The sequence below is a fragment of the Octopus bimaculoides genome, chromosome 8 (genome assembly GCF_001194135.2).
Source record: "Octopus bimaculoides isolate UCB-OBI-ISO-001 chromosome 8, ASM119413v2, whole genome shotgun sequence".
In the NCBI taxonomy this organism is placed as follows: domain Eukaryota; kingdom Metazoa; phylum Mollusca; class Cephalopoda; order Octopoda; family Octopodidae; genus Octopus; species Octopus bimaculoides.
Window position 1 is genome coordinate 91,580,943 of NC_068988.1, and position 13,283 is coordinate 91,594,225.

General features: G+C 37.3%; 2 protein-coding genes across 9 annotated transcripts in view; one reads left to right on the top strand and one right to left on the bottom strand.

Moving 5' to 3' along the window:
- The window catches only part of LOC106874583 (putative mediator of RNA polymerase II transcription subunit 26), a 235,200-nt gene extending 230,960 nt beyond the window's left edge, over positions 1-4,240 (top strand). For all 6 annotated transcript variants that reach the window (XM_052970258.1, XM_052970262.1, XM_052970259.1 and 3 more), the window contains 2 exons: positions 2,921-2,986; positions 4,074-4,240. In XM_052970258.1, the coding sequence (XP_052826218.1) occupies positions 2,921-2,986; positions 4,074-4,127 (120 nt within the window). In that variant the 3' untranslated portion in view covers positions 4,128-4,240. The remainder of the gene's footprint in view (positions 1-2,920; positions 2,987-4,073) is intronic.
- The window catches only part of LOC106874584 (RB1-inducible coiled-coil protein 1), a 121,680-nt gene continuing 112,632 nt past the window's right edge, over positions 4,236-13,283 (bottom strand). Inside the window, exons 20-26 of one of the 3 annotated variants that reach the window (XM_014922371.2) lie at positions 11,008-11,112; positions 7,204-7,246; positions 7,033-7,080; positions 5,382-5,437; positions 4,992-5,119; positions 4,833-4,903; positions 4,236-4,741 (exon numbers count right to left, since the gene is read on the bottom strand). In XM_014922371.2, coding sequence (XP_014777857.1) covers positions 4,547-4,741; positions 4,833-4,903; positions 4,992-5,119; positions 5,382-5,437; positions 7,033-7,080; positions 7,204-7,246; positions 11,008-11,112 — 646 coding nt within the window. In that variant the 3' untranslated portion in view covers positions 4,236-4,546. Of the gene's footprint in view, positions 4,742-4,832; positions 4,904-4,991; positions 5,120-5,381; positions 5,438-7,032; positions 7,081-7,203; positions 7,247-11,007; positions 11,116-13,283 lie in introns of all 3 variants that reach the window. The other 2 variants (XM_014922370.1, XM_014922372.2) reach the window with 2 other exon arrangements.

The following is a 13,283-nucleotide window of genomic DNA, read 5'->3' on the forward strand; positions in this document are numbered from 1 at the left end:
GTATGCAGTAATATACATCTGGAAGATCCTGGAAGGAATTGTGCCAAATTTTGGCATTGAAAGCTACACCAATGCTAGAACGGGACGACACTGCATAGTGCCAAAGATCCCAGCAATGCCATCGCGCTTCAGGACCAGTTACTGCAACAGTTTGGGTTTCAGGGGCCCACAGCTTTTTAATATTCTCCCAAAGAGCCTGAGGAACCTGCACAAAGTAGATGTAGGGTTTTTTAAATCAAAGCTAGACCTCTTCCTGTTGAGAGTCCTAGATGAACCTACCTCGCGGCAGGAGGTGCAAATGAGGGTTGCCAAATCAAACTCCATTCTTCACCAAGTGCCACAAATTGCAAGAGGCGACGAAGTTGGGTGTGTAAACAACAAACAGATGTATTAGTTTAACGCTCGGAAAGTAAGGTACACATCTATATATATATACACCTATAAATATATGAGTGTTATTTTTAGATCTAACTAAACAGATTTTCTATAAAATTCAGAGCTAGCACTGAAAGTTATGACTATCTGCATACAAAATGCCATAACTTTTATGTAAAGAATGCAATCAAAGACAGAAACAATAATGGGTGTATATGCATATTTCAATAACTCTTGAAATATGCTTTACACACACGTTACCTATTTTCCTTTCTTCGATCACATTGTTTACATAAATGTATTCAGATATGAAACATAACTTTTGGTGTTGGCTCTGAATTCTATTGAAAATGTGTAGAGATACACTTAAAAATGAGAACATTGCACTACTAACACTAAAGTAAGGCACAATGTTGACTTGTAAACCTTTATTATATTTGATAGTTTACTATGGTTGCAAAACAAAATACTGTGCCCCTGCTAGCTATTAATATTTGTGTGTATATATGTGTTTTGATATATATCTATACATATATATTTGTATATAAATGTATGTGTAACTCGGTTTGGAACAATGGATCTTGAAGCACATAAAGCTATAAACATTTACATGCTGGTATTTACAGTTTTATGGGCTTTGAGATCCACTGTTCCAAAAGAATTATTTCACATTCTTAAAAATTTATAAATTCTTATGACTTCACTGTATATGTTTATTTATTTATTACATCAAAGTTGAGTCTACTCTGAGTTTCACCTTTGTTAGGTTATCCATTTAAGCAAAAATACATTAACAAAAATGTTAATGCATGCATTTATTGGGTTGGTGCATAATTATTGCGGCTTTTTTCAACAAAAACAATAACAATATTTAACAAAAACATCTTTAAATGACAGTCTGACCGTCTACGAAGCAAATGAGAAGCAATAATTGAAGGAGATGGTGACTATGCTCCGGAACAATCATTTAAAGATGTTTTGTTACATGTTGTTATTGTTTCTGTTGAATAAAATTTGTTAAAAAAAAAGCCACAATAAATATGCACCAATCCAATACAAACGAAGCAGATTTTCAAACTTTTGTATTGCCCAGTATATTTAGCTACAAGTTACTTGAATAGAAAATGCTAAGAAAATATCATAATACAGACTTTATTCTGTCGAATCCTGAGTATTTTAGATTGCTAATTTAAGACAGTGTTGTCGAGGTTGTTGAGAAGTCAGTGTATCTACAGTTGAATGGTAGTTGTGAAAACTAACTCACTAACTTGTTATTGTTCAGTGACTTAGTGATATATTAGTTTGATTGGTTGACTTTCTACTTGCTGCTGGCAGTTTGACAATTGTTGGTCTGGTTAACTAGAACTTAGCAGCTGACTAGCTCTAGTACTTATTAGAATGGTACTGGCTCTAGAATGCTTTTGCTTTTTTTAAGTGTGGCTTGAACCTCACAAAGATGATAATGATAATTGATTATGACAAATGGCATGACACTATACTGGAGAAGAAGCATGCATGCATAAAAAATAGATGTAAGAATGATAAACCTTGGGTTAGCTTCAAGAATTAAGTGATCATCTTTTGTCTTTTCCAGAAATACTTCTCTTCTTTTTATTTAATAAAGCTGTAGGATATGATTCAAGGAAGATCTAACAGAGTTCCTTTTTTAGCTGAGGTATATATGTGAGTAGACATAGGAAGTAGCTTTCGTAGTCTCAGCTAAGTCCTGCTAAAGCTGATCTCTGATCAAAAGTGCTCCAGTCATAACCAGCGACTCATTTTTGTTACACAAGTGGGACTACATTATTTAATGAGTCTTCCTTTAAGATGGCTGGGTGTGATTTTTTTCCCTATTTTATCAGAATTGGTGAACAAAACTATTGTTGGTGTCAAGTTTCTGGTTCACTACATTTTTGATAGTGAGTGACAAGAGAGTGTAAACCTGGAAGCTTCATTTGAAGAGTTCTGGCTTACTGCCAGTACATAGATCCTTTGTTTGTAAACATAAGTTTGATACATATCAACACATATATTTAAGGCTAATATGTATTACAGGCATGTTTAAAATATACATGTAATCCTACCTAACAGAAAAACCATGCTTAAAGGTTTTGTACAGCCAGCCTTGTTTCTATATAATATGGCAAACAAACAAGTCCATATGAAAATATATTTATGCTTAAATCTCTTCAGTCTTGGTCTAGAATAATATTGTACTTATAAACATTTCCTGTTATACTTAATTGTTAAGTGACTTGCAGAAAAAAAAAATGTGCCAAAACTAGACATGGTTTTTACATAGAACAGGAATAAATTCTCATATGGTTTCTATGGATGTCTTATATAACATTCTACATAAAATATACAATTTAATCACACACATTAATTCTGTTTTCACCCTAATTATATATTAAACTATAGATTAATTAGTAATACAACTACAAAGAATTTTTCCTTTAGTATATATATAATTTGAAAGTAAAGAAGACAATAAAAACTGAAACAAATGCATTTTGAATAAACATTTAATGTGTTGCTTCTCCAGGTTGAAGTCAGAAATATCCTGAAAACTGAAATGACTGAACTGCAGAAAAAATTTCTTTTTGACGCTGTAAGTAGTAACTCTTTTTTTTTTTCTTTACAAGAGATACAGATAAATCTTTGTTGCAATGCTTTGGACTGGGGTTGACCAACAGAATATTATTGGTATTTTAAGGAACTTGGAGAGCAGAAATACAATGTTAATCCTGACAGAGACAAAACTTAAAAGACACAAACAATTTAGTATGAACACACCAACCATTAATCACATTGTATGTCACTCAACACATACTTTCTTCCTCTCTTTTTAAATTTGGTTTGGTCTGGAGCCATGGACTCTGCCCATGGCCTTTGCTAGTTCTCCAAGACCTATGAGATCAATACTGTTCATGCTCTTGAACAAATGTAGAAAAAACAAGGAATCTCACTGTAGTATTAGTAAAAGTATCAGAGTGAGGTGGCACTTCAAATTCTAGTCAACAGGTATTTTGTGTTGGGTAAGTGACTTCATGCCAATCAGTCAAGTCTTTTTTGGGAGACATCTTTTAAATAATTACAAAGGTTCCTACATTAACATAGAGCTATCAATATGTAATTGAGTTGAACTCAAAGTACTGATAATTAGTTTTATTGTCTCTTGAGAGAATAGAGCCACTCATTCAAAATAGGATAGTTAGCTAAAATGCTTTCAGTTTGACATTCAGCTGTCCTAAGAACTAAAATAATAAAATAACACCATCTCCCACCTTGTGCTAACAATACAAACCCAAACAACACTTATTCTATTACATCCATTTTCCCATAGGTAGGATAGTTTTTGTTAGAACAGTTGGTTTTACAACAGAGTGAATGTACTTCCTACTATCATCATCAACAAACAGATGTTAAATGACAAAAATAGCTATTCAAATGTTAAGGATGGAGTGGAATTTTTGTTCAGTCAGGAAAACTGGAACAAGCTCAAGTCACTTGCTAAGATACACACTACTATGCTATAAACAATGTGGCTTATAGTATAGTACCACATCCTGGACTTGTTTACTGTATATCTAACTAATACATCCAAGGACTATTGCACACATGGAGGTGGGTGACAGGGGAATTACCTTCATTATTTCTTCCCTTTGAAAACCTTTAGTTTTTATTTTCCATTGTAGACCCAGCAAGAGATGCAACAGATCCGAAGCCGTCTTTACAAAATTCTCACCTGAATCAAAAAGAGCCCCCAGTTTTGGTTTTATGATTAACACAAGTTTAATGAATTTACTACACTGTTCAGTTACATCGTTTCATTTCAGATATAAAACTAAACAAACATGTCAAAGTGTATTGTATTGATTTTATTTATTATTTTCAGCTTAAGAATAACTATATGTAAATCTGTACAACAATTAAAATAACCACTGCACAAGTCACTGACCAGCGGATAACAGGCAACACTACATTGCAGCAGGTGTGTGTGTGTGAGAGAGAGAGAGAGAGAAAGAAAGATAGACAAGAAGAGGCAGTGGTAGAGCAACCACAAAATAAAAGGTACCCCTAGCATGAGGAACCTGCTGCATTGTTTTCATGGAATCTCTTGGAAAGGATTAGTCTCATCCTCAGCAAGGAAAAGACAAAGCAGTTTCTTTCAGGAGGCTGTGCTGCCACTGGTGGTGGTAGTGGTGGTGCTGCTTAATGAAGCGGGAGGACTGCTGCCCACAGAGCCAAGCACTGACGGAACTTGTCCACTATTTTCTCTGGTCAGCCGTGGGTCCTTTGGCCAGGGTTTAGCTCGTACACGGTAAAATTTGGTGCCCATTGGTACACGATACCGATTCTGGTACTGAAAATAGAATGCAGGAACAAAAACATGTAAGATTATGTTTTGTAGATAAAACCATGGAGAAGAGGGAGAAGAATGATTAGGAACTTACTTTTTTAGCAATGCAGTATTCCTTGTCTGTGATAATTCCCAACACCCAGGGTTCACGGGGTGTACTCATACCTAACAGAAAGAGAGAGGGAGAAGAGGAGATGAGATATCAGTTTACAAGATTATTTTATAACAAGGTATGAAGAAGATCTGAACTTACGTGATCGCAACCCTAGGTTGTCAAGACAGTCTGTGTGTAGGAAATGTAAAGTGTTCCCTACAGTAAATACTACATAATGTCCATGTTCCTCATCCAGACAGAGCAGCACCAGGTCTCCAGACTGGAAACTACACAGAGACAGAGAAGATGAATCAGAGGATGAAGTGGACTACATGGAGATGGGGAGAGGGAACTGTTGTGGTAAAGTGGACCACAGTATTGTGAAGACTGAAATATGAAATGGAGAAGGAGACACTTGTAAAGTAGACAATAACATGGGGGCTAGGAAACTGTCATGATAAAGTGGGCTAAAACATGAGTGGGGAAGGGATATTGTTGAGAGATAATATGGGCTCCAACAGGGGTGAAATAGGAAAATGAGTAACTGACCTTGTGATGGAAACTTTATCTTGGTCAAAAACACTGGCACTCATGGATAACTCCATCTGGAAGAAAGACAAGAACATCATAATTAACAGTGAATTAGACTGACAGTTGCAGATCATTATTAAGGCCGATGGATTGTGAGATAGAAGTTGTGACCTTTCTCTCTTTATGGTCTAAATTCAGTCAACTTTGTCATTCATCCTTCCAAGGCCAATAAATTAAGTCAAAAACTAGGGTCAATAATGTCCCCTGCAAATTAGTGACCTTCCACAAGGATTAAAAATGATTGTTGTTGGTTTGCTGCTGAGTGCTGCAAAGCAAGGATGAGAATTAGTGTTGCAATGACAGACATTGGTCCTCTCAATAAAGTCTTCCCAAGGCTCCCTGCATGTTAGTGGAACATCATTGACACAGGTCCAGAAGTTTAAGTAACATGGGGTCATGTTGATGATTAATTAACAAGGGGCTGGATTGTATGTGAGAATTGCAGTAATGCAACAGCTCCAGCATTCAGTTGTGAGAAGAGAAGAGGTTGGTAAAAAAGCCAAACTTAGTATCTTCAATTTGGTTCCCATGTGATGAATGATGGGCAATAATTGAAAGAATATGATCATGAATACCACCAGTTGAAATAGGGTTCCTCTGAAGGATCTCTGGAATAACATTACTAGACAGGGTGCATAGCTCAGAGATCAGGAAGTCTCTCCAGATTGAGCTACTACTTGAGCTCTGATACTATGGAGATATAAGAATGTTGCAGCAGGCTTCAAGCCATATGGTAGGAGACCTAGGAGTACACCAAGATTGAGAATCCAGCCAGGAACGGTTGGCGGAGAAGATGGACTGAGGAGTTTCTAATATTGAGATCCAGAGTTTGTTTTTTTTTGCATGGGGCAACTAACTATAGCTGACTGTATATTACAGGCTGCACACACACACACATGAAAGATAAAGTTACCTTTAGCAGGATTTGAACTCAAAACCCCAAGAACAAGATTAAATAGATAGCAACCTCTGATATCTATGGAAGTAGGATTCTTTGATCAAAACAAAATGGTTTTCTTCATCAGGAAATTTGAACTCGGTACTTTGAACTAACAAAACATCTGTCGACTTTACAGTGCTACTACTGCATTCTGTAGTAGCACTGATCGTTCAACTAGTTGCTGGTTATTTATTGTCAGCATGAATGACATTAGGAAGAGCATCCAGCCATAGAAATTGTGCTGAAGCAGACATTGGAGCCTGATGCAGTGCTCGGGTTTGCCAGCTCCTTTCAAACCATCCAACCCATGCCAGCATGGAAAACAGATGTTAATAGATGATCATTAATATCATTGTCATCATTATTAAACAGTCAATGGATGGAAGTGGTTTTTGTATTTATTTTTCACCCCTTTACATTCCAAGTTCAAATCTGGCTAAAATCAACTTCACTCGCCATCCTTCTGTCGTTGGAAAATTAAGTTCCAATCAATATGACCAAATACACTCCCTCCCAAACATAATAATATCTTGTAGTATTTCTTCTGGCTCTTTCTGAGTTCAAATCCTGCTATGGTCATCTCTCCAAGGTTGATACAATCGGCTAATCTTATCTCCCAAAATTTCAACCCTTGTGCCTATATGGGGAAACTATTACTATACTACTTACCACTTTTGACTGCAGTTTTTCTATTCTTTCATCTTTACTTCGGATTGTCTGAAATATAGAGTAAAGGTGAAAAAAAATATGAAGGAGTGATGAGAAAGAAGATTGGCCAAGGAGAGTGAGTGTAGTGTAATTTGGAGTATGTCAAGAAAGAGAGGGGAAAATATGGCTTACCTTCTTCAAAGCTTTCAGTTTATCAACAGATTCTTCTTCATATCTACAATATGAACAACAGAACAAGTATAGTGGAATGGTGAGTGATGGTGATATTATGATGGCAGTGGTGATGATGAAAGTAGTGGTAGTGCTAAGCTACACTGTAGAGGTGTTCAACTAGATATAAACCACATGCACACACATCTATAGTTCTGAATGGAGTTAAAACTAAAACAACATAAACCACTTCCTGCTCAACCTTTCTGTCTCTATACGGTGGTTGTGTGGTTAGAAGTTTGCTTCCCAACCACATGATTTTAAGTTCAGTCTCACTGCAGGGCACCTTGGTCAAGTGTCTTCTGCTGTAGACCCAGTCAATCCAAAGCCTTGTGAGTGGATTTGGTAGACAAAATCTGAAAGAAACTTATTGTGTATGTATATATAAATATGTATGCGTGTGTGTTTGTTGTTCTGTCTGTCCCCTGCCACTACTTGACAAACAATATCTGTTTGTTTATGTCCCTGTAACTTAGCAGTTTACTAAAAGAGACTGGTAGAATAAATGCCAAATTTTAAAAAAATAACTACTAGGGTCTCCTAATCTCAAACATCATGTGATGGTTGTCAGCATCATGCAATGTTTCCATCCAACCCATGTTAACATGGAAAAGTGGATGTGAAAACAATGGTGTGGTTTGTATGAATACATTTTAGTCGGTTCATTTTGTTGTTTCTATTCTTTTATATAAAGGATTAAACTCAGAAGGTTTACTTCTTTTAACATCATTGCTACACCCTCAATCCCCAAGTCTGACGGGTATTTAATATAGGGACAGAGCTGTTTAGGAGAGCAGTTTTCACATCAGTGATGTTTTTTCACTGCAATACTGTACAAGTCTTATGTTAACACAATAAAATTATGTTATCCCACTGCATTATGGATTAAGATACAGGTCATCTATTCAGCTACACGGGTCATTGTTTCCTATTTTACAAACCTAAATAACTAACATACTGTGTTCACCTGATCAGTATAAAATACTGCCTAAATAAGTATGTACCTATGTTGGCAAAGTTACTTATGCAGCTAGTATTTTTACGGTCAAAATCTCTCTCCTATTTTACAGGTAACAGAGTTTTTTTTTTTAAACTTCACTACTTTTAGAGTGCAAAGTGACAGAACAAAATGTTCAACAAGAATGACAACTTTTACACGTGCATATATACACACACACACACACATACACATAAGATAGCCTTCCTTGCAGTTTCCATCTGCAAATTTTATTCATAACGCATGGTCAGCTTGAGGGCAACAATAGAAAATATCTGCTCAGGTACTGTGCAGTGTGGTTGCACCTAAGGTCACAGTTGCACGCTAAACATTTTAACTATCCAGCCATCCTGCACCTAAATTCATATACACCTATAGGAAAGTGGGTTATTGTAGCTCAGCGGGCTGCGTGTTCGAATCACGTCGGGGTCACCACTTTATAGGAAAGTGGGTTATTGTAGCTCAGCGGGCTGCGTGTTTGAATCACGTCGGGGTCACCACTTTATAGGAAAGTGGGTTATACATCATTAGATGTATACCTGACTTTCCTATATAAAATTAAGAATTAACGGAACGCTGAACTCCAAACTATCAACTTAAACAACATTTATTAAGGTGGTTAATATATACATCTTTAGCTCTTGTTTGTTGTTACAGCTTCTGTGGGTGTGAGCATGATTGTTGGGACGTTGGTATGTAGATGTGAGTGAGCTGTCTAGCGTAAGTTCGAAAGGTGGAGAGAGACAGCTAAACACGTCCTTGCTCAATCGCTGGCCAGCAAGAAAGAGACAGAATGAAGCGGGAAAGCTTGGTTGTTGAATTCCATGCATGCGTGAGACTACGCATGCGCACGGCGTTACTACACACCTATGTATATATGTGCACAGGCATGGCTGTGTGGGTAAGAAGCTTACTGCCTGTGTTGTCTCAGGTTCCGTCCACTACATAGCATCTTGGGGAAGTGTCTTCCACTATAACCTTGAGCTGACTAAAGCTTGTGAGTAGATCTGGTAGATAAAAACTGAAAGAAGCCCATTGTGTATATGTGTGTGTTAACTTGCTTTGATCTGTGACGATTGTAAAGAAACATCACTATCAGACAAGCAACATTGTCTCCAGTCCTCCATGGAAGACATGTCTGGCCAGGAGAAATATTACCTTGCTTGGAAACAGGCGAGTGTTGGTGACAGATGGGGCATCTGGCTGTAGAAAAGTCTGCTTCAACGAAATTCCACCCAACCCATGCACACACACACACACACACAGAGTTTGTGGGGAGTCTTCTTCCTTGGTTGTCACCTGCAGATCACTGATTTGATCATCATTACTCCCTCTTATATTGCCAATAAACATTGATGCTTTCTGAGAATGTCTGGATTCTTTCATTCCACCCCTTAGTATACCCACAACTCTTTCCTCTGCTTAACAACCAACAGCAGGTGTGACCCTCCTCACCATGCAGTGACTATTTTATGTCACTAGACGTTTTCTTTCTTTTTGTTTTCCTTGACATACCTTTGCCATATCCATGTGACACCCCCTCTGCTTCCCTCTACAATTTACCAATCATTGTTCTGTTATCCTTCTCAAGAGCAATACTGGCCATGCAGGACATTGTGGATCTAACTACAACCCCACTAGCTTCCTCATGCCTCACACATCTCCCTTCGTTTTACATATGCCCACTCCAATATACATGTCTCTCCATACAGAAATCATTGACTGAAGCATGATGATGACAATGATGATTTTGATGACATGATAGTGAATAGTGTACTGAAAGCCTACATAGCTCTCTTCAAACAGCTGCAACGAAGCCATTTGACTGTACCAGAAAGCTCTATCCTTGATTAGCTCTGGTAGGTCCTCAATTTCAGGTTCTGTGTGTTGCAAATAACATCAATGTGTTGAATAGTCTTTGTTCTCCTTTAGGCTGCAGAAGTAACATCTGATATGACCCAGTGTTCAGCATGATAGCAATGACTAGCAAAGCTTACCCTTCGTAAACAGCTGGCAGTTAAATAGTTGCAAGTTCACAATGCTCGCATTCTTCTCTATGGAGCTGAAACCTGGACTATAAGCATCATCTCTATGGTAGATACACATTCTTATCAGGACTCAAACATCTCATGATATGTGCACAAGACCAAAGAAGAGATTTATGGACACATACCCATATCTATCTATCTCTCTCATATATATATATATATATATATATATATATATATATATATAGAGAGAGAGAGCACATATGAGCATAATTGACAAATCACAGTTACTATGGAAACTAATAACAGAGTCACTGGTTGATCTCTGTTACCATGGTAACTTGTCAAAATAACACACCGAAGCACTCCACGCAGCAAGAGATGAAGCTTGTTCCTTCAAATTTCTTCAAAGACTAAAAAGTTTCACTTGAGCAAAAACAGTTATGGATGACCGACAGGGACAAGATCTGCAGGGTCTCATTTTGTTAAATATTTTTTTTTTTTTTTGTAGTACCAGTATTGTTGTTTAACAACAGGTCAGCCCTATACACGTACACTTACAATCAAACGTGTTCCGGTAATGACCATCCTATTTGGTTACCTACAACTACATTGCTTTCTGCCTTTTTTTTAGAGATAGCAGTGAGATTTAGTAGCTATTTCTAGTATACTGAGTGACTGCATAGAGGTTCCCTCATTGGCATAAAGGTGATGATAATGATGGTGATGGTGGTGGTGGTGGTGGCGGTGACAGTAGGAGTAAGAGAAAGAAGGACTGACCCTTCATCAGCGTTCTCCTCAGATGAAACCCTCCTATTACTGCTTTCTGTGGCAGCCACCTTAGCAATGGCTGATTTTAGTTCATTTTCCAGTCTGTCTTCATTGCTTCTGAAGAGATAATAACAACAAGGATTTCTAACATTGGTACAAAGCTATACATTTTGGAGGAGGGACAAAGCCGATGAAATCCCCCTCCAGTATTTGACTGATGCTTTACTAACCCTGCAACAATGATGAAGAATTAAAGCAAAGTTAACCGCTAGGATTTGAACTCAAAAAGTAAATACTAAAAAGCATTCTGATGTCTGCTCTACTGGTTTTGTATAATGCTGATGACTAAATAGAGGGGAAAGTGCTGAGTGGCTGGCACTACTGACAATATAGCTAGGCAAACACACATCTATTTTTCCACTGAAATATTTTCTAGAACTGTCATTGTGTCCACAACTAATGGTTGTACAAACACAGCCCCAAATATCCACACTAAAATTCTGACTGGCCTTTGTAGGGTTTACGAGCGAGATCGTTGCCAGTGCCCCTGGACTGGCTCTTGTGCGGGTGGCACATAAAAGACACCATTTCGAGCGTGGCCGTTTTCGTGCGGGTGACACGTAAAAGCACCCACTACACTCTCTGAGTGGTTGGCGTTAGGAAGGGCATCCAGCTGTAGAAACTCTGCCAAATTGGATTGGAGCCTGGTGTTGCCATCCGGTTTCACCAGTCCTCAGTCAAATCGTCCAACCCATGCTAGCATGGAAAGCGGACGTTAAACGATGATGATGATGAAACCATCATTTATGTAGTCAGTAAACTTACTAGAAATAGCAAACAAATCATGCCCGACTGTATAAATAACAAGAAGGACATACTGCATCTGACTAAAAGATAGCATGGTCAGTACTGAGCAAGAGCTCACACAACCTGCTAGAAATAGCAAGTAAACCTTCCTCAGATTACACCCTGGAGTCTAAAATAAGACGACCACTTGTCTTGAGTGCCTTTAGCAGAGTTTTGTGGCAAGTATTGAGATGAGATCTCGGGTCCCAAGCTTTCTCCTTTCCTCTCATCATTCATGGCAGCTCTGAGAAAGGATCATAGGTGTTGTTCTTCCTCTTTCGACTCAACCATTTAAAAAAAAAAAGGGAAAAGATATGATGACCCTTAATCAAAGGCATTTCAGCCTTTGATGAAGGGTTTTCTCAATCAAGACTTGCATTAGGCTACATGAATCCTGACTACCAGGGTTTATTCTACGAAAAATGTTGGTACTGTGAATAAATAGAAAGCTTCACTGCATTGGCCTCACTCTACATCTACAGAGGATGGAGAAAGACTGTTGGAGAGACAGGGGGGGGGAAGCTATGAAACAGACTAAGAGAGAGAAAAGGACAGGTAGAGTAAGAGAATGGAAAGTAGACAGCAGTGTATAATATACATATATGTGTGTGTGTGTGTTTTTAAACTGAGTGTTTAACACATGACTTGACCTTCAAGCTATTGTGATCTTCAAGAAAAAACAGAGATAAACATTCAGCTTTAATAAATTATATGCTATGTATGTTTTGGGTACTCCCTCATTTTTTCAACAATGGGTGGTAGACTTAATCTACTGCCTTCTTTAACACCTTGGGTGCTTTTAGCAGAGTTCACTCTGTTGCAACCATTCAAGCCAAGTTTCCAGTTTGAGGATATATTCATCTCTCCATCTCACCAGTCTAAATGTATATCGACAGAGTACTTTGGTTATCGCATTTTCAACCTTAAGTTTATATTAATGTTTATTACGAAATTCTCCCTACTATAAATTAAGTAAACGAGGAAAATTTTTATTAGGTTTCTTTACATATTCTACTATGGAATTATCCCTCCGAGAAAACAATAAATATGGAAGATTATTATTAGTTAATTTAAACAATAATTTTTTTTTTATATCAATTAATTTAAATAAATAGAAGAGAGTTGTTGTATTGAAGATGTAACTATTTATATATTTTTTGTTGCATTTATACATAGGGGAAGACTTAGATAATTATATACATATATATATACACACCTATCTTATTGTTGTATGTTGTGGTGACGAGGGACTATCTTGGACACGAAAGGGTTTCAATTGGTATATGTTTGAGATGTAATGAAGTGGATTTCAATGGTTGTGGATTGCACTTACTTGGTTGTATTGTCTGTTAGAGTGTTTCTGTTGTTTTTTAATTGTAATTGATGTATGATTGAATAGTTAATGCTCACACTCATAATACATAGACATTTGAATTAAT